The 25,207-nt window shown below is 38.0% G+C and overlaps 2 protein-coding genes across 2 annotated transcripts in view; both read left to right on the top strand.

Annotated features, from left to right (window-relative positions):
• myom3 (myomesin 3) overlaps nucleotides 1–22,723 on the top strand; it is a 61,247-nt gene extending 38,524 nt beyond the window's left edge. The window contains exons 18-37 of the mRNA XM_075466039.1: nucleotides 1,187–1,374; nucleotides 4,892–5,018; nucleotides 7,961–8,142; nucleotides 8,324–8,438; nucleotides 9,262–9,418; nucleotides 9,832–9,938; nucleotides 10,227–10,271; nucleotides 10,410–10,546; nucleotides 14,674–14,818; nucleotides 15,242–15,301; nucleotides 16,558–16,625; nucleotides 17,186–17,293; nucleotides 18,409–18,496; nucleotides 18,649–18,687; nucleotides 18,899–19,004; nucleotides 19,712–19,875; nucleotides 19,981–20,017; nucleotides 20,225–20,247; nucleotides 20,353–20,408; nucleotides 20,495–22,723. Coding sequence (XP_075322154.1) covers nucleotides 1,187–1,374; nucleotides 4,892–5,018; nucleotides 7,961–8,142; nucleotides 8,324–8,438; nucleotides 9,262–9,418; nucleotides 9,832–9,938; nucleotides 10,227–10,271; nucleotides 10,410–10,546; nucleotides 14,674–14,818; nucleotides 15,242–15,301; nucleotides 16,558–16,625; nucleotides 17,186–17,293; nucleotides 18,409–18,496; nucleotides 18,649–18,687; nucleotides 18,899–19,004; nucleotides 19,712–19,875; nucleotides 19,981–20,017; nucleotides 20,225–20,247; nucleotides 20,353–20,408; nucleotides 20,495–20,770 — 2,228 coding nt within the window. The 3' untranslated portion in view covers nucleotides 20,771–22,723. The remainder of the gene's footprint in view (nucleotides 1–1,186; nucleotides 1,375–4,891; nucleotides 5,019–7,960; nucleotides 8,143–8,323; nucleotides 8,439–9,261; nucleotides 9,419–9,831; nucleotides 9,939–10,226; nucleotides 10,272–10,409; nucleotides 10,547–14,673; nucleotides 14,819–15,241; nucleotides 15,302–16,557; nucleotides 16,626–17,185; nucleotides 17,294–18,408; nucleotides 18,497–18,648; nucleotides 18,688–18,898; nucleotides 19,005–19,711; nucleotides 19,876–19,980; nucleotides 20,018–20,224; nucleotides 20,248–20,352; nucleotides 20,409–20,494) is intronic.
• Nucleotides 22,724–22,875: 152 nt separating this feature from the next.
• On the top strand, nucleotides 22,876–24,495 carry fabp10a (fatty acid binding protein 10a, liver basic). The gene is made up of 4 exons (XM_075466748.1): nucleotides 22,876–23,533; nucleotides 23,651–23,823; nucleotides 24,192–24,281; nucleotides 24,436–24,495. Exons 1-4 carry the CDS (start codon nucleotides 23,371–23,373, stop codon nucleotides 24,484–24,486), a joined length of 477 nt encoding a protein of 158 aa, XP_075322863.1. The 5' UTR covers nucleotides 22,876–23,370; the 3' UTR covers nucleotides 24,487–24,495.
• The last annotated feature ends 712 nt before the right edge of the window (nucleotides 24,496–25,207 follow it).

The raw sequence follows: 25,207 nt of genomic DNA, 5'->3' as shown, positions 1-25,207 counted from the left end.
TGGACCTGGACAACCTTGCGGTCATTGAGTCCATCGTGAACTCCTCTGTATACCAAAATATTTTAGAGATAAACGTGAGGTCATCTGTCTGCCAGCTAAAGCTGGGCTGAAACTGGGTCATGAAACAGGACAATGATCCCAAACACAGCAGCAAATCTACAACAGAATGTCTGAAAAAGAAAAGAATCAAGGTGTTACAATGGTCCAGTCAAAGTCCACACCTCAACCTGAGGGAAATGCTGACTAGAGGCCTCGAGAGAGTGGCGCTTAAATTAATGCTGCAAAATGATCTAAGAGACTGATAATAATCATAAAGAAAACTATTACTTCAAGTTATTGCTGCTAAAGGTGGTTCTACAAGCTGCTGAACCATAGGGTTTTCTTTTTCACACATTGCTTTTGAGTTTTGGTTTAGTTTATGTGAGATGAGAAATGACAACGTAAAATGTTGTGTGTTGTTGCTCATCTGAGGATGCATTTACTTCAGTTTAAGCTCCAGTAAGGACCAGATCATTTGTAATAACTCCTGATATGTTCAACTCTAGAATTAAAAGAGGGTGTACTTTCTTTTGCACATGACAGTAATAACATTTTGCAATATTCAAATGTTAAAACTGTCAATCAGCGCTTCTCAACTCTAAAATTTAAAACATATATATATCTATCAGGCAAGACAAAGTGCTGTTTGGAAAATTGTTTTACTCTATTTGTACAAATCACTATGCAGAGCTGCTGATGTCGTTCAGCTGAAACAGTGCTCCCTCGCACATCGGTGTCTGTGCGATTTGTCATGAAGGTTATCAGTCAGTGTGAAGCTGACCCTTCTTACTTTTTCATGCAGTCTCAGATATTATAATATTCTCCCAGCAGCCAGTAGTACAGTACAGGGATGACTCATTTGGCTTACCACTCACTGCCAGCAGAATCTCACATCTATTCGGCTACTCTGTCATCACCTGGGGAATAATGGCACAAGTCCAATTCTTTGCGAGGAAATATATTCAAACCAAACAGAATATGAGCTGAATATTTCATCTGTGAATACTTAATGTCGGTCCAGAGATACAAATGTGCAAATCTAGATAGAAGTTGAAGTCAAGCCTTTCTTTTTCTGCTCCTGTTCAGAGTCGCTTGCATATCACATTTTAGTCTTTTGTTCCTTTTTTAACCTTCTCTGTTTGTCCAGATGTTCCCTCTGTTCCCTCTGCAATCGCCCTGCTGCTGTGCACCGGATCAGAGATGGTGCTGGGCTGGAGGGCCCCTTCCTATAACGGGGGAGACCCTGTCCGTGGATACTACCTGGACCAGAGGGAGAAGGGCATGGAAGCATGGAGAGAGGTCAATGTTAAACCTGCCGAACAGAGGCAGTTTAAGGTTAGTCGAGCTCTAATTCTTGGCTGAATTCCTTGGAATTTTGTATGGCTATTAAGCGGACCAGTAGATGGGTATTTTGACTTTTTCCCCAGCACCACCAGCAGGTTTGTAACCTCCCAGCTGACAGGTGAATTGGCAAACATTTTGGTCCAGATGTTCCTGATTTTCAGATGGAATATTAATTGATTCCCCGATTTTTTTTTTTTTTTTTTTTTCTCAAGAGGGCAAGTCCATATTTGGTTTTTTTTACAGATTATGTGTTAAGCTATAAGTATTTTATTAGCGGCATCAAAGCAATGTTACTTTTAAAACTTTATCAATTTTTTAAACTGGGAAATTAAACTGTCCTCTACAAACTGTTCCCTGAATTTACAACACCAAAGGTCTTTTTTTCATCTGGAGACCTGGCCAGCTATGCTTAGCATAGCTCTGGACAAATGGTCAAACAGCACTCAAAATTTCAGCGTACTCTACCTGATGAATGGAGCATGTCTGGATATAGAGCAGCATCTTGCGAGCTTCTTATCCTTGATGGTTTTGTGCCTTTTTTTAGTCCACATTGTCAGGAAATATGCCAAAAGAAGGTATAAAGATGCAAAGCAACAGAGCAACATATGTAGGATGATGGGAATCGAGAGCCATTAGTGGAAAACATTCAGTTATGATTAGTGCTTTCAGCCAGATGCCTAATTCTGACGTGAGATCAAGAGGAACACGTGGGCAGGAATAGAAAAACAAACATGATGAGGGCAAATATACATTGTGACATTTCACCTGCAGCTGCTCTCACAGCCACTAGATGCCACAAATTCTTCAAATGTAACTACAGATCGTGTCTGCCTATATGAACTGATATGATCCATGCGCATATTATGGGTAGGAGGCTGTTGCATGAGGGTCCATGGCCAAATGATCGCTACTGAAACATGGAAAGTGAAACGGGTTTAGTGATGTGGAACGATGATATGCTGACAAATCCAAACTTTAGCTGCATTTTTGCCCAATTGTACTTTTTATGATAATTAAAGATAACGATTAACGTAGTAATTACTTATCAATTTGTGATATAACATGAGGTCAGGTTTGCAATCAGCATTTTGATTAATAGCTTCTAATTACATTATTTTCCCTCTGTTCCTGTAATTGAAATTGAAATTTAATTACATAACTCCATTATGTTTAACGTTACCACACACAAATGCTGGCCCTCACAAAGGATTGTACTATTTCTAGTGAGCCCTTGACTTCAGTGTAAGACTTACATAGTCAAGTTAACTTTACTTTATCAATATATCTGATTACTACCACTTACTAATTTCTGGTTTATTGCATTTGTTTGTACAACATGCAGTCTCTATTTCAGTTAGTTTTTCTTAAGGCAATTGATTTGCAAGCTTCTTTAACTAACTGCATTTTACAGTGTTTGCAGTTTACCATCAGGTCAAAATGATGTACCAATTACAGACTTTCTCACCATTTGTGTGAAATCCTGTAAAGAATCCGGTAAATGATGCACTTAAACTTGCAGTATCTGTAAAAGTGTAGATGATATATTTTAACCTTGCAGGAAACACAAAAACACACAGAGGACTTTTTGTGTAATAATACAAATATTGAAATTTTCTCCATTTTGGTCTTGCCTCTAAATAATGGCAATTAAAGCTAAAGCGCCCTCACTTACTGTGCGGCATCACTAGGCAACAAGCCGTGTCCATGGAGACTCAGAGCAAAGTAAAATCTTTAACCTGTCTCACAGAGATTACAGGTGGCCCATAATTAGACATCCTGCAAATGTGTTACATGTGAGTGGTTGTTTTTATCTCCTGGGACAAAACAAAGACAAAGCCAATTAGAACTAAAAGGACTGTGCTGCTGTACATTAGGCCTTGGTGTGTTGGAGTGCAGAGTCTTTGGTACTGGAGGTCCATTTGCTCGACTGAACTCTTTGATTAGAACGTGTAGCGCTCCCTTTTGATTAAAGTGAGAAATGTCAAAAATTTTGCATTCTCAAAAAGCACAATCTCTATGTCCTACAAGAGCTGTTATTTTAATCTAGTTGCCAGCTTCCTGGAAGCAAATTAAAATCACCGGAACATTGATTAGGCTGCAGTCTGTGGCCTCTGGACTGGAGTTCAGCAACTTCTTTACTTCAGCTGTCATGATGGAGCATTACCAATCTTACATTATTAGAACAAAAACCGATGTAAACCTCTTTATGTCTTGTTCTGTAGAAAAAATGGCTGCTGTGTTGCTGATGATGCTCACAATATGTTAATATTAGTGCATCAACACATGGTAGTCACTGTTATTAAGGATAAGCTCATTCTATTATATATAGTTAGATTTGCTAATTCATTAGTCAGACCAGTGAATAACAAAATGTGTCATAAATGTGATGAAATGACAAGAAAAGTATATTAAAAACCCGCTGTAACTCAAATTTGACCTCTTTGAGCATTTAAAAGCTGTGGAAAATAATCCATCTAACAACTTAAGAAGGAAAATCACTCCTAAGCTGTTAATCAACATCTGAAACAGGACAAGCTTATTGATTTAAGCAATACAGCAAAGAAAAAAGCACAATATTTTCCTCTGAAATATGAACTTGTAGTGAAAGTCTGAAGAAAAATGATGTACTCGAGCAAATACACATTTACATTTACTTATTAGAATTGTTTTACTGTAAGTGAGGAAGTCTTATTGTGACTGCTGATGTTTCTCTGATAAAACACTGTACATTAAAACAGGTGGAGGTTGAAAATATTTTTAATATAATCAAATGCAGCCTGATCGCCATCTAGTGGAAGAATGTTGCACTTAAGACTTTCATTTCTCATGGCAGACGGTACGTCAATCTGATATGAAAGTTGCAGTTCGGCTGAAATATATGATACAGAAAAGGATCTTCAGCTGATGGCAGCTTTCAGATATGCTTATGAAATTATCTCCCTCTGGCTTTGTCAATTTGTTGCCTGGAGAAAGGTAAAAAAGCAGCAGCAGCAGAGGTTCACAGTTGTTCACGGAGGCGATAAGAGCCTTAGAGTCTAAGTGGCTGCGAGTAGGAAGATCAATAAACAGATCAATAGGGCTGAATCCCCTTTCTTCCCAAAACAAAAAATGTCTCAGGGGCTCAGAAAAGTGTTGCAGCTGCTGCAGAGCTAATATTCCTTTCAAATGCCTTCTTCCTTCAGGAGGGATGCAACTGGGAACTTCTGCACATGCATGATTCATTTTGTACACGTTGACCAGTGCTTTGATTAAGAAGAGAAAAATAAGTTTTTATTATAGCAAAGAAGAATTGAGAAATGAAAAGAAGAATAATAGAAAAATAATTCATGAATGACAAATAATTTATATTTCACTGTGTAAACTTGTCCTGGGACATTAACTAATGCAAATTCAGTTGTCAATCTTCCTTCCTAACAGGGTGACAAACTTAAACAAATGAAAAACTTTAACTTTTAAACCACCATTTTACTGCAGCTCCTCAGCGTTTTCGTGTCTGGTCTGTCTGTAGGTCTGCAACTTGAAAAGTGGACATTTCTACCACTTCCGTGTATTTGCTACTAACTTGGCCGGTGTCGGGAAGCCCTCTGATGCCAGTGAAGCTTTCCTGTGTGAGAAGTGGACAATGCCAGAACCAGGTGACACTGAATTTGTCTTTGAACTTTTTAAACTTTTAAGATAGCATCAAAAACATCTCTGTGTCCTGAGATGCCTGACAGCTGCATCAACCAAATAGAAATCCTCCGCACACTGAACCTGGTAATTATTCCATGATCTCTTCCAGGTTTGTTTCAGAAAGAAATGAAATGACTACTGTGAATGATGCTAGATATATCTGCTATTATCATGATTGTTATTTCATGTAAACTGCTGGACTTGTGTGCTGTTTGCTGCTTCGTGTTATCACAGAACGCTTGTGGAAGCTGCATCTCAACTGGTTTTCAAACTAAGAAATAGAGTTGAAAATAGAATTGAAATTGTGTCTCTTTTTCATGAACAATATCAGCAACATTTCTCAAAAAAGCTGGGACAGATTCATGTTTACCACCGTGTAGCTTCTCTTCTCCTTTTAACTACAGTCTGTAAACATCTGGGAACAGAGGGGACCTTTGATTTGGACCTTTGGAGGTGGAATGTTGTCTCATTCTTGTCTGATGTAGAATTCCAGCTGCTCAACAGTTCTGGATCCATGTCCTGCAGCTAGGCCAGTCCAGCACCTGGACTCTTCTATTATGAAGCAATGCTGTTGTAATGCATGCAGTATGTGGTTTAGCATTGACTTACCGAAATGTGGAAGGCCATATGTCATCTGGGTGAGAGCATACGTTGCTCTAAAACCTGTATGTGCCTTTCAGCATTGATGGTGCTGATCCAGATGTATAAGTTGCCAGTTCCACAGACACTAATGCTGCCCCGTGCCATCAGAGATTAAAGTTTCCTCTTTAGCCTGGAGGATGTGGCATCCATGATTTCACAAAAAAAGTTCAAACAATCAAACATTTTTCCACTTTGCCTCAGTCAAAGCAGAAGACAGTGGCGTTTCTGGATCATGGTCACGTATGGCCTCTTCTTAACTCCATGCTTTAACCTGCATTTGTTGACAGCACAGTGAACTGTGTAACAAAGACAATGATTTTGGATGAGTTGTAGTAGTGTCATCTCAAAATTAGATGTAATGGGAAGCACAAAAACAAGTTTCCATCGTTAGCACACAGATGTCTTTACATGCCTGATTCTGCTCAATAAAATGTGCAAGTATCATAGCAATAACTGCAGTATACGGTATTTTTCAGTGCAATGAGAATTTGAGCGTAAAAATCATTCATTTCCAAGCAATGCAGTTAGTTAAGAGCTTTGGGAATCTGAGCCTCCGTCAATATGTTCCTGACCTGCAGTTTCCACAATCTGTTTATCAACCCCAGCTGTGGATGGGAGGTGAGATAGAAATAAACACCATCCATCAACTGGAAGACCCATTTACACTCGCTGCAATTTTAATTTTATTTAAACTGCACCATTAAAAGTGCATGTTGTCATCGCACAGCAAAATAAACAGGTCAGTTTGAAATACCAGCAGGATAATAAGCCATTTCTTACTGTGCCATTAAAGTAAACGGTACAAGCCGAGGTCAACAGTTAAGTGAATAATAAAGCAACTGAAATGGTATCTAAAATTACAGCCTTGAGTTAGAGTGAGTTCAGTGTTATTACTGATAGAGGATTTGTAGATAAACACAACAGATTTAACAGAGTGTAGGTTTGGTATCTGTTTCATAAATATACTCTGTAATCTCTAGATGCTGAATAATCCCTTTAATGTAGCATTCAAGACTTGAACATGAAATTGTAAATCATATGTTAACTTAAACTGTTTTTTTTTTAATGCAACATGTACATTCCTGTTTTATTCAAGAACCACTGTGGGAGAGAATCAAGTTTTTTAAACACTTAATTCCAAAAGAAGTGGTGACGCTGAACATATTTAAATCTTGAAATTGAGAAGTTTTATTATTACAGAAATTTAATCTTGTCTTGAATTTGATGGCAGCAACACATCTCAAACAACAACAAAAAGCTGGAAAAGCAAGTAGGACTAAAATTTAAACAACTGGAAAAACATATTGCAGCCAATTATTAGTTGATTAGCAAGAGGTCTGTAGCATGTTTGGGTATAAAAAGAGCACCTTAGAGATGCAGAATGTCTCAGGAGTTGAGATGGGCGTGGGTCAGTAATCTGGAAAAAGCTGCATCTCCAAATTGTGGAGCAATTACAGAAAAATGTTCCTTAATGTAAACTGTGACAATTTACTCCATCCTTTACTGAATATAATATCATCAAAAGATTGAGAGACTCTGGAGACATCTCTGTGCACAGGGTATGTGTGAGGGAGCTCTATATGTAGTCTAGAGAGGTGGATAAATGCTGAAAACAGTAAATGCAGCTTCCGTTGTTGCTTATTGCTTTGAGTGTGTGGTGATAACTTGAAAGAATCGGGGAGCTTATCGCGATTTTTTTCTCTTGTCTCTCAGGAGGATGACAATGTGTGTGGGTGCTATTAAATCGCTGTCCTCAGCACATATGATGGATTTTCAAATGTGAGAGGGGATGTGTCACACTCATCTCATGACAAAATGATGTCATGTGTCATTATTTCAAACATTTCACTTGTACACAACCACACACTTGTAATTCCAATTAGCCTTTTTCAGTATGTGGAAGCTCAGGAGAAACTCCACCAGCTCGGCTCACATCAGCTTTTTGTGCCATTAATATTGAAAATGGAGACAGCCTCACTAAAATATGGGACTTTAGAAGTGAAGCTCATTAATCTTGGCAAATTTGCTTTCCTCTGTGCCATTAATAATTAAAAAGTGACTGAAAATCATTACACAAATTGACTTCCGTATGCTGCCTTGGAGTCAGTCAGGGTAGATAAAGTCTCTGTGCTCATTTTGACTTTATAGTTTTTTTTCTTTTCTGCTTTGTTTTGACTTCTCACTGGGACGGAGAGGTCATGTGCACATGGTTTGTAGTTGGACCCGGCCTGTCCTGTAGTTTATTCAACCCTGTGTTCCTCAGGTTGCCCCCATGACCTGAAGTTCAGAGAGGTGAGGAACAGCTCCCTGGTGCTCTTGTGGGCCACTCCGCTGTATGAGGGTCAAAGCCCCGTCACTGGCTACATGCTGGAGATCAGCCAGGGTGACCAATCAGAAAACTGGACTCTTTTGAATGAAAAAACAATCTCGGAAACACATTACAAGGTGAGAGAGGCTGCTATCTCATTAAAGACATGCTCATTATCTGAAAAAACATGCATGTTAATATTCTAAAACCCCACCTTGCAGGAATGTATTAATTCCCAAGTATCAGTAGCTCCAAATATCTAGACATTTTGTGTGAATTATGACAATAACTGGTAGCTATTTGATGTGTGCCCTACAGGTGTCGGGTCTTCAGGCAGGTCAGACCTACCGTTTCCGTGCTTCGGCTGTTAATGAGGCTGGAGTGGGTCATGCTTCTCTGCCCTCAGAACCTGTCACAGTTTGGACGCAGCCAGGTCACTCTGCAATAGAAATACTAAAATGAAAATCAATCTGTGTGGAATGATAGATGCACACTCACTTGTTTTGTTTTTTTGTGAAGCGTTTTTGCAAAGTGTCATCTCAAGGTACTTCAAAGATAAAGTCCAATTTGAGCCATTATAATCCAGTATATTTTAGACCAATCATAATTTCATCAAGTAAAATTTATTAACATCCAACATCCATCTAGTCCAATTCATACGGTTCATACAATGCCAACTCAAGAAAGAAGTGGCTTAACTGAGGTAAACAGCAGGTTGCAACAAAACCTTCAATTCTTCAATTCAATCTCCCGTCCTGAGTATGAACAAGGCAACGGTATAAGGAGATGCCAAGTTTGATTTGAATAAGGAGCTTTGAAGAAGTTCTCAGATGAGATTTCATATTTCTCTGTTGTTTAGGAAATCAAGAAATGGTTAGCTTAGCTAAGCATGAAGACAGAAAAGGGCAAACAGCTAACCTGCATATGACAAACTGCTTAAGGCTCCAGCTTTAAACGAATGCAGTGAAAAGTTTTTCTGTTAATTCTCAGACAGAAAGCAAGTACATTTCCAAACAATTCTTTTAAATTACATTTTTATGTTCACATACTTGCTGAAATGTCAGTTCGGTAACAATGGAGACATTTTTGTGAGTATGTGCCTTGATGTAATGCTAAGAGATATGAACAAAAACTTGAGATAAGGAACAATAATGGATGTTGCAATAAAAACTGTAATCTTACAAATGGTCAAATGGAACACAGTGAACACCGAAGTGAAATCCACAAGCCTTTACATCCTTCTCTCTCATTCTCAGGCACCAAAGACATTGAGATTGGTGTGGATGACGATGGTTTCATATTTTTGGGCTACGACGCTGTTGAGATGAACGACGAGAGCAAGTTCCTCTGGAGCAAAAATTATTCTGACTCCACTGATGCTAAGAGAATGAAAGCAGAAACCAAGAACAACAGGTAGGTTCTTCATGCAACATGGACTACAGTACATGAATCACTGTCTGCTTGCTCATCTTCTCTCACACTTTAAAGGTGCCATCTCGTGTTTGTCCAGCAGTAACCAAATGCAGCCAAATGTTTCAAACAAAGCAGGATTTTGGATGAAGAAAACACCATATGATGAATGACTTAGGTCGTTTTTCAAATGGATGTTTTTTCACAAGGGTTGAAGCTTTGAGATTCACTAAATTCTACTATTTCACAGCATGTAGAATAATCCTTTCTCAGAAAAATGCTCAGCTGCCAGAAAGGATTTACAGTCTGATGGCTGACAGCACAGAACACCACTTTCAGCTTCCTTTTCTGCAGAGTGGACAGATGAACAAGAAGCTCTGCACATTCATCTGTCACTTTTTCAATTTATCTGTCAGGTCAGTTCTCACCTTCACAGACCCATCTGAGGAGGATCTGGGTCTCTACACAGTGGAAATGAGCGACAGCCCCCACCTGTCATCCAGCTACGATTTCACAGCTGAAGGTACAGCCTAAACTTTAACCACCAAGGAAAAAAGCATTTTAAAGTCTTAGCTGTTGCTTGTGTTATTGAAGAAGCTGACTGCCTTTGATTTCAAGGGTCAATAAGCTTTCCTCTCAAGCATGTAATTAACATCCCACACAGCCACTTCCACAAGGTCACACATCCAACAAAACATGTGTTCTCAATCAACTTTCCTGCTTAAAACTGATTTACATGCAGGTACTCTGATAGCATACAGTCCTGATCAAAGATTAATTAACCATTACTTCGCTTTTAACTTTTTTACAGACCTTGAGCGGCTCAAAGAACTCAGCTGGCAAGTCAGAAACCCTCGTACGTACCACTAAGATAAAATGACCACCAATGATCAAATTAGTAGGTTTGCATGACGTGTTGTTTTCACAGTATGTTCTGGTTCACATCATGTGCTTTGATGTGTATCTTGTGATCTGACCTAATTGGTCTCTGCAGTGATAGCGCTGAAGTCAGGCTGGCAGGTGGAGGTTTCTGAGAAAGGCAGCGTACGTCTTTGGCTTCAGACCGAGAGTTTGAGTAATGCTGCCGAGCTCCATCTCATCTGCAACGACCGGGAAATCTCCAGCACTCCAGTAGGTTCCCCTGTATTACAGCAGCTAACAAAGAGGACCCTCACCTTGTTTTGACTGGGTTCCACTTGATGGGCCACTTCTGAAACTGCTGACTTTAGGGGTGATCTGTTTGGGGAGAACAGGAACATTAACCAGAGAAAAATTCAGATTGACAATTTGCAGAATGAAGTGATCTGAGGTTTCTCGAAACTCTGCAAAATGAAGCATGCTCAACTTGGGAGTTACAGCCTCAGTTTTAAGTCAAGATCATTTTTTATGTAGATTTTAATTGATTAACTTCAATGGAGGAGAGGCACATTGAAACAAACCAGAATTTTATTTTTCATATTTCAGAGATTAATGTAGCACTTCAGAACACTGACATAGGAAAAAAGCCAACAAAGAAATCCCCAATTTTTTTTCTTTGTCCTTTTGACGCTCAAATATATGAACTAGACAAAAAAGTCAATTAAAACTGATGTTGTTTTTTTCTATTTCCTTGGGCAGTAATTATAAGAATCAATCTTATTTTCTAACAAGTGGTTGAGACATCCCTTAATAGTAGACATATGTGATTAACAACAACTTGAAGCATACCAATATATGCACAAAATAGACCTACTTTTAGCACAACATACTGCCAAAACCGAATGGTAATGGCTGGCTCTGTGTGCTCTACCAAATGTTTGAGATGACCATCAAAGGGTTGATCATTTTCTTGCTACTCCAACTTTCCTTGGGATCTGCTTTAGGGCATGTTTTCCCAAGTTAAAGAAGTATATATTTTAGATACCATGTTCTGCATGTTCTCCATCTTCATATGATCACCTTACATTACTCAAATTTTGTTTTTAAAGCAGTGGTCTCAAACTGATCTGTGAAAGCGCCGGTGTGGCTGCTGGTTTTTGTTCCAACCCTGCAGCAGCACAGCTGACTCGTTTCATTCAATCAACTGAACTAGTTAAGACCTTCAGTGCAGACAGTTCAGTTGATTCAATTAAACAAGTCAGCTGTGCTGCTGCAGGGTTGGAACAATAACCTGCAGCCACACCGGCCCTTTCACGGATCAGTTTGAGAACACTGTTTTAAAGTCAATGTTATATGCAAGAAAAACCAGGGCTTAAGTCCAGAAAGGCTCATGCTTACTTTTAGATTTTCCAAATGGTTATTATGGTATGTAAATACAGGCATCTGGCTTTCATGATGTAAAATTAGAAAAAAACATTGTGAATGAGACCCCGCAGCTCCATGTCTTCAGTGTGTCCGTGCATTCATCCATCTTTATGACAAGTCAGCGGGTCTCCAAAACAGCAATTAGAGTTTTAATAAACATCCTGTAAGGCAGGAAATCAATGCTGTCAGCAATGATGAAGAGCAGGTGTGTAAGGCAGCAGAGAGGACTGGGAGCTGAGTTAATTTGATGAAGTCTGAAAGAAAGGATCACCTGAGGTGAGGGCAGAGACGGAGCACACATCTGGTTGATGTGTCAAGTTTGGTTAGATGCCTGGAAGAGGAGCAGATAAACTACTTGGACAAACAAATTTTCTACTTCAAACAAACATTTTCCAATTTGGTAAAGCAACAATTATCGTTGTTTTTTTTTTAATCAAGATGAAACCTGTAGATGTGTAAGCTGCAATAAGAAATTGTTTGTTGAAAGGGTCCAGTGGAAGAAAGGACTACACGTATTCATGCCATCCACACCCCTTTATTCTTCCTTAAGAAGGGTTTATGGCTTGTCAAAGGAAAACACATGAGAATGACGTTTGTTCCGATGTGAAAACTTCCATAGATTCGTATTTCCCTCCAACTGCATGTAAAGGGTAGTTACTCGTACTTGTGACCCCAGTATCGCTATTTGAATTATACAAATATTACTCGCTTTAATTAAGACAAGAGCATGATTACAAAAGAAAACAATAATAACAGTAAAAACAAGACTTTTTCAATCTATTTATGATTACTGTTTTTATCTCTTGTAACACTCATGGTAAAAATATGCTGTTGGGAATATTTTTTTATTCATATTTAAAGAAACACTAGAGAATATGGCAGATTTATTGCTCTTTGTCTCCCTTTAAAGCTGTTGGACATAACACAGCTGTCATAAAAATAAACCGCTGTGCGAGCCCTACGCTTGTACAGCCATACAGTTCAAATTTGCTGTCATGTTGAAGAGGCTACGAAATGCTACAAAGACGCCTTCGACAGTTCCAAAGTTGTGAACTGTGGTATCTCAGCCCCCAGGCGCTGCTTTAGGCACCTTTAGGCACCTTTAGGCCCAGGAATGTGCAAAACAAAAGTCACTGTCAGCTTTAAGGTTCAGAAACTTCTCTAGTATTGCTTTAATTTGATTTCTGGAGATGGACCCCTATACTCACCACACTGAAATTTTGACCCACAATTTAAAAACCCTTGGTTTAGTGGATACCACTGTGGGTCGTATTTGAACAAATTACCTGTTTGATTGTTCTGTCTGGTTGACCATTGGCAAGGTAAAAGCCAAAAACCGGGAACAAGCTGATTTCAAACACTTTCTGGGAAAACCTCAAGGAATTAAGGCTGAAAAGTGAGTCATAATTAGGTGAACTAAAACAATATGACATAGAACAACAGAAACCAGGGAGTGAGTATATATACAGGGTGAGCTAAACTGATCACAACCAGGTGAGGTGGGCTGGAACAGAACATCTCAAAAGAATTTGAAGTGTGTTTTTTGCACTTTTTTGTGCTAAAGTGGAACAACTTAAAATATACTTAGTATCCTTAAGTAAATGGCTGTATATTTACTAAATTACATACTTGATTAGTAAAATGAAGTTTCATTCTTTTCCTAATTAATATTCTAAACATTTATTGTGAACATGCCACTAATATTCAGGCAATATGACTATAATATGTTCCTATTTTATGACTAGTATGCTTAATAGTAATTATCGCACATATATATTCATAGAAACTGGTACTTAATTCTAACGTACCAATATGCTTTGTTGTTTCTTTATGGGTTGAAATGTAAGCGTAAAAAGTGCCCTTAAAGATATGTTCAAGTGTAATGCAAAATGTACAAAAACTTTAGGGTATTAGAACATATATATGTTAAAAATATGCTTTCAGTGCACATATACACCTTGATAACTGAATAAACTTCAAGTTTATTTGCTTTTAATATATTCCAATAAAGTGTAATATTGTACAATTATTTTAAAGTGTGTGAAAAGTGGTATTATGAATCAGCATAATTTAAATATATTTTCAGATTGAAAATGTGAATATAATCAAGTATGTTTATATTTTTTTATGTAAAGGTATTTTTACTGGGGATGTTGTACTGTACGAACAAATAATGTTGAGGATACCAGATGTTTTCACCAGCCAGGTGAAAAGTGCAGTTCAGACCCAGATGACCTCAAAATGAAAGAGAGTAATCATTAAAGAATATAAGCTGAATGCAAACAAACAAACTCAACGGAGACATATGTTATGACAGCAAGCTCAAAATAACCCAAACTGCCATCATGGTTACTAAACCATGCACAGAGGGGCCCACAGGGAGAGCATCGAATCCAGCACAGAATACTTATTGTGGTTTCACAACCTTGTCGACTACATTGTGAGTCTCTCGTGTTTGTGTGGAACTGCTTTATATTCAGCGGCTTCCATTCATCGCCTGTGTTTCATTTTCATTAATTCCATTATTTCCCATCATTCGAGTTCCATCTGAACAGTACTGATTATACATCATTTCTAAATGATCACAGCTGAGGTTTGCAAATTCAAAAGCCATTTAGATTATTAGGACCTGCAGGCTTGCCATACATCACAAATCACATCCACCACCGAGGCCTATCAACATGCAAGGCATACGCTTATTTTGGTGACCACAAAAGCCAGGAAAATCAGCTCAAAGGCTGTTTCCTCTACATCAGTTCTTATTTCTGTGTTTGCATATTTTTGAAAAAAGAAATATTTCATCCACATTGTGCACATGTTATTTCAGACACTTTGCACTCTGATTCATAAAGTATTCTCTCTGTACAATGAGCAATATATGTAGCAGCAGAACTCAAATCCCATGTGGGATCATCTGTCTGCACATGAGCTGATGAGCACTGGATGTGTGGCAACATTTGTTTGCTCTTCTGCAGCACCGTAAGATCAACTTTGACAAGGCCAAAGGTCTGGTGGAGATACTGTTTGATCAGCTCTCTCAGGAGGACGAGGGCTCGTACACGGCTCAGCTGAGGGACGGCCGTGCCAAGAATCAGTTCACGTTGGTCTTTGTGGATCAAAGTAGGTACCACAAAGTTGTCATATCATCTACATTATGCTGCATGTCGTCGTGAAATATCAACTCTAACTGACAGGAACAGTGAAGAACCCAACATACAAGGAATAGCTGCACAGAAAATCTGGCATGTCACAAGATTTTCTTTGTTAATAAATAATAAATCACACTTCTCCAAAAAATGCATGTAGCCTGTCCTAGGAAATGACACAAAGGCAGGCACACACCACACAACAGAGGGAACCATCAATTAAAAAATCTGAAATATAAAGGAACAAAGACTCATTTCCAAGAGTTATGAGATCTTGCTGTATACATACAACAATCCTCAAACTTCATGTGTACCGTTGTGCCGATTACCTGTGAGATTTGGCCCTGTTGTTGTTTGGATTTGTTTTGCTCTGTCTGATATTGTTTTATGTCTTTAGAGTTCCGTGAGACGATGGCCCTGGCTGACGCAAACCGACGGGACACTAAGAGAAAGGCCGGTGAGAGATCCTCGCTCAATAAAAAAGGAAAAGCAAATGAAGAATCTGGATAGAGTGCCCACACACTACTGAAACAACAGAAGGGCTCCTTTACCTCATTTTATCTCAATACTTTATGTTAATCATTTTATTTCGTGACAGAGCGGTTTAATCTCACTCCAGCTTTGTAGACATTTTAATTTCACATACAGTGAGGACGCTTTCTGTTATACGGAGCTGCATGCTTACATCACCCGGGCTCTGAGATGTGGCAGAGACTCTAGCCAACTCTTTTGTATGCTTAGAGGTCAATGCCCGAGTGCCCGCTTGTGCAAGTAGACTATTTTGAGCCAAGTTCACTATTTAAAGTCCAAGTGAGACCCAGAGTCCACAGAGCATACCGCATGCTGAATTCTGCGATGCTTAGGAGATAAAAAATGGGATTAAGTTTTCTTTCAGTATTCAGATTTCCAGATAAAAATATTCCAGATTCTCAACTAGAAGTTGGGAAGTTTTCTAAAAAAGCAGCAAACACTTCAATCTGTATTTCAACAGGTACAAAGGAACTGATTTTCAGTTTATTCACTGATTCACTTCACAAAAAAATATCAAGAAATCTAGTATTTGATGTCAACAGCGCACTAATTTATGATGGAGACATGTTTACCTTTTTCATTGCTCTTTTTAATGATTTGGGAACCAGGGATACTATTGAAAGAGATAATTGTTGCAGTTTTTCAGAGGAATCTGTGTCCATTCTTGTTTGTTGTAATGTATTGAATAATCATGACTATAATATTGACCAAAACAAGCAAAAGGTCTTTGCAAACTTACATAGAATATTATTTTTTTGAGGGGGGGGGGGCCTTATTGATGATTTTCTGCCTGAGTTTGGCACAAAAGGGCCGGCAATGACCCATCTATGTTTGGAAAGACAAAGCTTTGGTGAATCTTCTTTTTACACTCAATCCTGACATCCTCACCTGCCACCAACTTATCTGCTACTTATTTATAATGGGTTGTTGTCATAAGATTAATAAAAGTCTAGATTTGTTTATATTTTCTGAAGTTGGTCAATAAAGTCATGGATTTCGGATGTTGATGCGGTTCAGTAAACCTCCCAAGTTTTATGGAAAATGGGGTTTGTATCATCCTGCCATAATTTCACTTGATAACTGCTTTAAATATAAGTATAATGTATTTTTTGTTCTTCTTTTTGGTCTTATTGCCACTGTGGCTCAGTGCAAATGAATAATCACTTGTATATGTTTTCTAAGGACCTTATTTCCAGGAATTCTTGACATGGAGTGTGAATGAGGATTGCGAATTGATCATAAAGTGCAAGGTACTTTTACATTTTATATATTAGAGTTCCCGGTAACAATAACAAAGCCAACCCAACGTCACATTAGGAGAAGAAATGTTATTTTTAATAATGCTATCATTAGTAACTAATTACTTTATTCTATAGATATAAGTTTGGATAAACAGATATATACAGAGAAATATTGGAGAAGATGTTACATCCTTGTTATCTTTTTTAAAACAAAAAAAAACAAAATGCCATGTAATCAAAGAAGAGCAGTCCAAGAATGTATATGTCCAGCAAGGCGGAATAAACTATCAAGTCCAGTTTTTACTCAAGTTTTTCCCATTTCCGGGCTGTCAGACAGACAAACAAACTGTACCAACCAAAACCTCCAAGGTGCAAGTATTTAATCTAATGTTTGCCTTTCTTTATCTTTATTCCATTCTTTGAAGTTTGAAACTCCATAAACAACCTAAATAGAACCTCAATATAAATCAAGGACTGTCCAAAGATGTTATAATCCATTAAGACCAGCCCCAAAAAAAATAAAAATACAGCCAATACTTGGCAATATTTGTTTATCTCTTTGTTTACAGGTGACAAACACAACCAAGGACACGTCTTTCAAGTGGTTCAAGGACGGTATGGAAGTGACACAGGTTGCATACGATCAATCAGGGTCCAGCTCACTCACCATCTCACAGGTATGCAAAATGATGACTCTGCCCGGGTCTGTTTCCAGACCAGAGCTCCTGCAAATGTCGATCAGAAACTTTCATAAACTGTAGCCGCTGTAAAGATTGAGAGGGAGATGGATACAGTGTGAGATGTTTAAAGGATTAAGTCGACAGGTCTTACACTATGCGTCTACTTTCACTTTCAAGTGAATTTCAAGGTTAACTTGGCCTTGAAAGAGGATTCAATGAAACATTTTGGTTTTCTCCAGAGATATTGAATGAATAATTTGAACGAGATCATGCTTTTTGTGGGAAAACATTATGTCAATGCTGTCTGCTGAATTATGATACCTATAATGGTCTTGACTAAACCCGAAGCACTCGAAGAACTGAAAGGTATCTTATGAATGTGCTGAATGTCCTGTAGGTCCTGTAAAGGCAATTGTTGGAATTTGAAGTGGAAGGTAGTGCTTAAAGAATTTCAAAATGTTTAAGTAGTCTGAATCACAAAGGAAAGCTTTCAAGGATGGAATTAAAATAAACCCTTTATTAAAGCAAAGCTGTCTAATAGAAAAAAAGGGAAGCTTGTCGACCGGATTGTGAATCACCAACTCACACTGAGTAATATTACTTCTAATGAGATCAGTTAAAATAGGTTGGACCATATGTCTATGATTCCAAAGCTTCTAGGAGAACAACTTCAAGTCCTGTGGCTAGAAAAAGTTACATCAGGAGAGAAATTACATTTTTTTTCCCATGTTTTGATAGTAAAATGATGCCTGTGGTATACACATTGAGGATATATGGAGTGTATATGTGTTTGAGTGTAAATTTTGCCCAAACTTGCCCAAAAGTTATCGACAATCTGACCGTCAGGTCAAAAGTCCAATGGTTCCTCGAATTAAAACTGTATGGAAATAGATACTTTTTAAAGTTGAGTTTGTCTGAAGAGGACTTTAACTTCCCATTATTTAAATTCAATGATTTTTTTTCAGTCGAATAGTTTTCCAATCTCCTGGAAAGCTGAATCTTTTGAGCTATTTGATATCTTAAACAAATTAGAGCATATGGAAGTAGTTAGGATCCAAAAGCGCACAGAAGTCAGAAAAGAGGACCTCATTAGTGTCATTATTTTCCCTCAGGTTACAAAGAAAGAGGCAGGTTCATACAGAGCTGTGGTGTCTGATGGGAGAGGAGAGGATGTCAGCACCTTGGAATTACTGGATGATGGTGAGATGCGACCGCCTATCCAATCCCCATTGTTTAAAACCTCCATCCATAATGGAAATTAGTGCTTTTTTCTTCATCAATTACAACACCAGTATAAAAGGCTGTCTGAAATTTGAACTGTTCATTAATGTTATCGATATTATCTTTTGCAGAGTATGACAAGCTTCTCCAGCAGCTATGTCAACAGTGTGGTGAGTAAGACTCATTTAGAGGACCAACTGTGAGGTGTACTGTGCTGGGTTTGAGGTTCATACACTGGAAACCCACATTGATTAATTATGGTGCATCCGGTGTGTCACACTCCTCAGACAGGAAAGAAAATCTAGATTTCAAATTGCAAACAAAAACTAAAATTGATGCAAACACTGGTATTAAATAATGAAGAATCCTGATTCTCTGCAGCATTGTCAGCTAGTCCACTGAGGATTCAGAGCACCCCTGAAGGTTTCAAGTTCTACTGCTCTCTCAAATACTACATTAGCTTCCTGAAGACTAGCTGGTTCTTCAAGTAAGTCTACATGCTCAGCATCTCTCTGACCTAACATCCTTTCAGGAGCTACTGCCGCTTTTCCTAATTAAATTGAACTAATAAATCAAGACATCAACATCTTTATACATGAACACACTGAAACACCAGGTTACAACAGGTGAAACACAAGTTATCCATTGCAGCCAACATTATTAAAACATTTTTAAGAGACGGTCTTTCAGTATTTAGGCACAATACATGCTTATATTTACAATAAGAAGCAGGACATGTAAAGATAAATGAATAATAGACGATCAAAACATGTTATGGAACAGGCTCATCTTAATCTTGTCAGCAGCTGAAAGATGAGGTTATTTTTAGTTATTCAAATTGTGTGTTTCAGCTAGTGTTTTCCCACATATAATTTATTTTCAGATTATGAAAAATAACCACTTGTATCCTTGGACAGATTTACCAATGTTTTTTAGAAGGCTTATTGCACCATCTGCTGGAGCATTTGAGGATGGACGCTGCAAACGACAGGACAACTAAAAACAAACGGTTGCCCTGTCACTTGTATTTTCCTCATCGGATTTAGTTAATGAAAGTAGATGTGGGGCAGAATAAAGACAAAAGACAGGCTATACCTCTAACATTTAGGTTTTTTTAAGCATTGGATCTAAATAAACAATACATATTGAAGCAGTTATAAACAGTACATTTTTGCTCCTTCCTTTCCCTCTTAGGGAGAGCAGGATTGACCTGGAGGCCAGGACAAAGCCTGGAAACACCATGCAGAGAGTCTGGATTGAAATCTTAAACCCAACCGAGAATGATAAAGGCAAATACACCTTGGAGATGTTTGATGGCAAAGAGACACATAAACGGTTTCTTGAACTGTCTGGGCAAGGTGCGGGGAAATCTCGTTTTTTTGTTTGTTCGAAGGATCTGAAACAAATTTATATAAGATCTAAACAGTGTGACAGTGTGATTTGTTGATTTTCATTTTCCACAGATTTTGCTGATGCCTTGCTGGAGCACCAGAGGTTAAAGTAAGTGCAACACCACATGCATGAGTGGGTGCATCTAGCATGGCTTGCCGTGCTGCTAACAGGAAACACTGAAGAGTCAGAGGTAACAAGTTATAAACAGACCTACACGTGGGTTGTTGTTGTTTTACTTGAAAACCGTCAGCACAGATTATCATTGCCCTGCACTGCAAAGTCATGCTGAATTGACCTTTTGTTTTCTTCCCTCAGGCAACTGGCCATTGCTGAGAAAAGTGAGTAATGTGTTATATGTTAATCTAATACATTTTGTGCCAGACAAAAATGAAAAGATTCTGCTTTGGATGTCAGCTCAGTTTATTGTTGTCTTTTTGTTACAGATCGTGCCAAAGTGACAAAGGGCCTTCCTGATGTTGTAGCCATCAGTGAGGGCAAGGTATGATATTGTTAGGGACTGTTATTAATTACCAACTTGACCATATGTTGCTTGTCATTTTTTATTTTCTTTCCTCCTCTCCTCAGTCTCTTTGTCTGACATGCTTCATTGATGGCGAGCCAGCTCCAGAGATCTTCTGGCTTCGTAATGACAGAGAAATCCTTGATCAGACTCATTTTACAATCACTAAGCAGCCTAAGTGCAGCTCCATCACTGTCAACAAGGTCAGCATGGAAGATTCTGGAAAATACAGCATCTTTGTGCGCAACCAGTATGGGTCTGAAACTGTTGATGTGACTGTGAGCGTGTACAAGCATGGAGAAAAACCTCCAGCTAATGCAGTAGAGATGGGGTCAGAATGAAGATTAAGTTCGGTATTCACTTTGTATGGGAATTTTAGGCTGAGAGATTTTACCCATTAGGAGTTTTTCTTTACTAAAATGAGACAATGTCACTTTTGAAATAAGGAATAGCACAATTTCTGTCACACAAAAAATATATATATATATTCTTTATATTTCTAGGTTCAGTACTGGTACTACAGCTTCAGTTGGTATTTGTTTATCCAGTAGCTTTTTACTCATTGAGGCTAACCTAGCACAATTGGCTTATGTAAACCTATATTGGTCACTCAAGTAGCTAACATTGGCTATCTTATTCATACTCATACATAGGTATTTATGTCTATCACCATAATGAGCTGGTTCTTAGCTCACATTAGCTTACATCACCAAGCTAGTGGACAGTGTTAGCTAATGTAAGCAACTTTAGCTATGATGCTAGCATTAGCTGTTAACAAATTATTAGCCAAATTAAGGCAATAAAGATATAAATTATTAAAATATGAAGCTTTATAATTGACATTACTGTGCTACTTATCTTCATTTTAGCATCTCTCCACTTGAGGCTACGTTTTTTGGCAAAAGCCTACACAGGGCTCTCAAGTTTTCAAGTTTGCTTGGAGTGAGATTCGGGTGGGGCAGGGGCCGGCCGTGTGCGCGGGGGGTTTCTTTCGGTTTTTTTTTTGCGGGGGGGTGGTCCCTTGCAGTATCCCATCGCCATAAACTAGCTACTTAAAGAACAAAGAAATTGTTTTATTTATACCAAAATCACAAATCTTCACTTTCACACTAAATTCTGCTATATTTTAAAATAAATTGTTTTAGGTATGCAAAGTCTTAACAAACAAAAAAACAGACAAATTAAATTAAGAAAAACAAACATAACCCCAAATGGGCCCTTTGAGCAGTCCCTCTGTGTGTGTGTTTGTTTATGAGTGTTGTAAGTGTTTGTGGCAGATTTTGATGCTTGATGACTGATATTGGGGGCTCCCATTTAAAGCACTGTGGCTCAATGTCAGCCATTTTCACAGTCATGATGGATGACAGAGTTCCATTCAGAAACAAAGTGTTCCTGGTCTTGGTTTTATTGAGCCCCACCATGGAAAAAACTCTCTCTGCATCAGCATTTCAGTGCGGCAGAACTAATACCAGTTTGGCAATTGTAGATAGCCTTATTGGGAATCTGCTCATACCAGTCACCTTTGAAAAAAAATTAACCACGGAAGCCTAATTACACTCCTACATATTTTTCATTTTTCATTAAGTTCCTCATGTTAAAGGGTGTGTGCTGAATATTTAGACCTACTACTCCAACGAACACTTTAATCGGCAGGTATTGGTCTTTTACAAATAGTAGGAATACTATAGTAACTAATAAAAGATTCAAATAAATGAAAATATGACCTGCTGATGATCCTGACGGTTCTCTTCCACCTCCAGCTCGTCTACAACTTCTGCACGCATTCAGAGCATAATAGGCTATGTCCGCTGTGCATTCATGAAACGCGTGCTTGCAGCTGAAAGCTATTTCAGACCTCACCCGGCAACAAGAAATTCTGTTTTCTGATTGGCTGAGAAATTCTATTTTGTGATTTGCCGATGGGTTGCTAAATCAAGACAGCTGTACCAGAGCTATTCTGAGCTGTACGAGCGCACAGTAACCTGCCATTGACTCGTTTATAGTATAGGCCATTAGAATATCTGTGCGACGAAGTTGATCATTTCTCAGCGTGAGAAATGGCATGTGTGGCGTGTGAGCGTGTGAACTTGTTGAAATGCGTGTGTTTCACGCTCATTGCGTGAGACTTGAGAGCCTTGGCCTACATATTAGTCTAGCTTTTACAGTTTTTGTGTTACAGTACAAACTGCAAAACGAGCTACTGGTCAGAGCTTTTGGTGATGCAGAGGTGTCGTGTGTGTAATGAATAAAAAAATGTCCAATCATAATCTGTGTTGTATTTCATTTGGAAGCATTTCCCCTCATTTTTATCCAGTCAACTTTATGATCAAGTTTTGAGAAAAATTGTGGACATCTGATTACTTTGTGCAAAATTTTGCAATGAGTGATTTTTTTTTTTTTTTTTTTTTTTTTTTTTTTTTTAAAGCAAAGAGTCCACAGTGTCATTAACCCTGCTTCTGGGCCCCTTTTTTGGTCTGGTAGGATCACACTAGAAGGTTCAACAGTACTCTGAGGACAGGCTGCAGTTGTGAATGAAAATTTCTTGACGAGTTATTGAGTCAACAATTAAAGTGCATGTGGATTTTGAAGTGTTTTGACATGTTACAGTTTTAATCTTGCATTTTCAAACTCCACAAAGTCCATGAACCTCAGAGACTGTAAAACATTTTTTATAAGCTGTCCATACTCCCTCTGCATCCTGTCCTACATTCATCACAATCAGCAATAGAAAATGTTGCATGTAAACATATGTGTAACTTTTCAAAAACAAATTTCTGCATAATATGTTATTAGTTACATTAATTTCTCTTTGGTGAAGGTTTGGGTTTGGCCGAACAGGAGTAAGTGAACTCCAGGTTGTTCAAACAGAAGTGATTACTCCAGAGGACTTAGTTATTCATTAGTGTAGTGAACTCACCAATTTTGATATAAAGAGGGGTGGATGCACATTCATCTTTCCTCACATTGTGTTGAGCTTCAACCAGCTGTCTCAGCCTCCAGCCACCTTGGTGAAGGAAAACCCAGACTCTCTAAAAACATGGCCTTCAACGGAACATGGCAGGTCTACTCTCAGGAGAACTACGAAGAATTCCTCAGGGCCATGGGTGAGAAAATATTTGTCATGTAAAGCCAGAGGCTGAAGAAAAATGTTGCCTTTGTTATCAGTGAATGCAGCTTTGTAAAACAGAGAATCATTATTCCATGCCTATTTTACTAAACAGAACTCCCAGAGGATATCATCAAGATGGCCAAAGACATCAAGCCAGTTACTGAGATCAAGCAGACTGGCAATGACTTTGTCATCACCACCAAAACGCCAGGAAAAACTGTGACCAACTCTTTCACCATCGGCAAGGAGGCTGACATCACCACCATGGATGGCAAGAAGCTAAAGGTCACTAATTTTGATTGAACTTTTCTTGTGCAAAAAACTTTTACGAAACAATTACTTTGAGGCAGGACTATGTCTATGAGAAGAAATAACAGCATTACTTTACAAATATTGAGTCCTAAGCAGTCTCTTTTATTCTGGGATTTATGATCTGAACAATAATTGTGGCTTACTTCTGTTTAACAAAAAATATATAGTCTTGCATAACTGTCATATTTGTTTTTCCAGTGTACTGTTTAAAGTTTAATATCTCATCAGTCTTAGTAACGATAATCATGCTCATAAGAGTGTTTAGTTAAGTTTCTAAGGAGCCTATGCCTGTTTTGATGGATTCATTTAATGTACTGTATTATCTCCTTTGATGTCCCCAGTGCATTATCAATTTGGAGGGTGGCAAACTGGTCTGCAAAACTGGCAAGCTCTGCCATGTGCAAGAGCTCAAGGGAGGAGAGATGGTTGAGGTACAGTGCATTCTGCTGGTAGACTTAGATCAGCACACATATCTAAATTCAAACAAAAGGAAAATGTGCTCATTGTTTAATAAAAAAAAGCTTAATATTTCAACTTTATCACATGCTTAGAAATTAAATATGTTTTATTTTTCCTTCTCTACAGACTTTGACCATGGGCTCAACAACTCTTGTCAGGAGGAGCAGAAAGATGTAAATTTGGCAATGAAAAAAAAAAAATACTATGTCTATTTAAATAAAAATGTGCTTGCAAAAGAAAAGCTGGCTTGTGTCACGGTCTTGTGTAAATGTTCATGCATAGTTTGATCGCAGCCAACACTCTTCCATGTCAAAACGTTTTATGAAAAACATATGTGAAATCAGGCAACCAGTGAAACATGTGGAAAGTTTTACATGTTTTGCCATATTAGGTCAAATGAAAAACATTTTACGGAAAATAATTTTAAGCACAATATACAATAAATATATATAAATATATATATATATATACATAATGTTTAGAATTTAATTTGCCAATACAATGCAAAATACAATACAAACAAAAATACAATGTCTATTTAAATAAAAATGTGCTTGCAAAAGAAAAGCTGGCTTGTGTCACGGTCTTGTGTAAATGTTCATGCATAGTTTTGTCGCAGCCAACACTCCTTCCATGTCAAAACGTTTTATGAAAAACATATGTGTAATCAGGCAACCAGTGAAACATATGGAAAGTTTTACATGTTTTGCCATATTAGGTCAAATGAAAAACATTTTACGGAAAATAATGTTAAGCACAATATACTATATATATATATATATATATATATATATATATATATACATACATAATGTTTAGAATTTAATTTGCCAATATTTTCTCAGTTTTTGTTCCCTTAATGGGAAACATTTATGTTAATAATTTCAAGTAAAATGCC

Source organism: Odontesthes bonariensis, chromosome 5, assembly GCF_027942865.1.
Source record: "Odontesthes bonariensis isolate fOdoBon6 chromosome 5, fOdoBon6.hap1, whole genome shotgun sequence".
NCBI classification, from domain to species: domain Eukaryota; kingdom Metazoa; phylum Chordata; class Actinopteri; order Atheriniformes; family Atherinopsidae; genus Odontesthes; species Odontesthes bonariensis.
The sequence above is the reverse complement of the archived record's forward strand: the minus strand, read 5'-3'. Positions and strand labels throughout refer to the sequence as shown.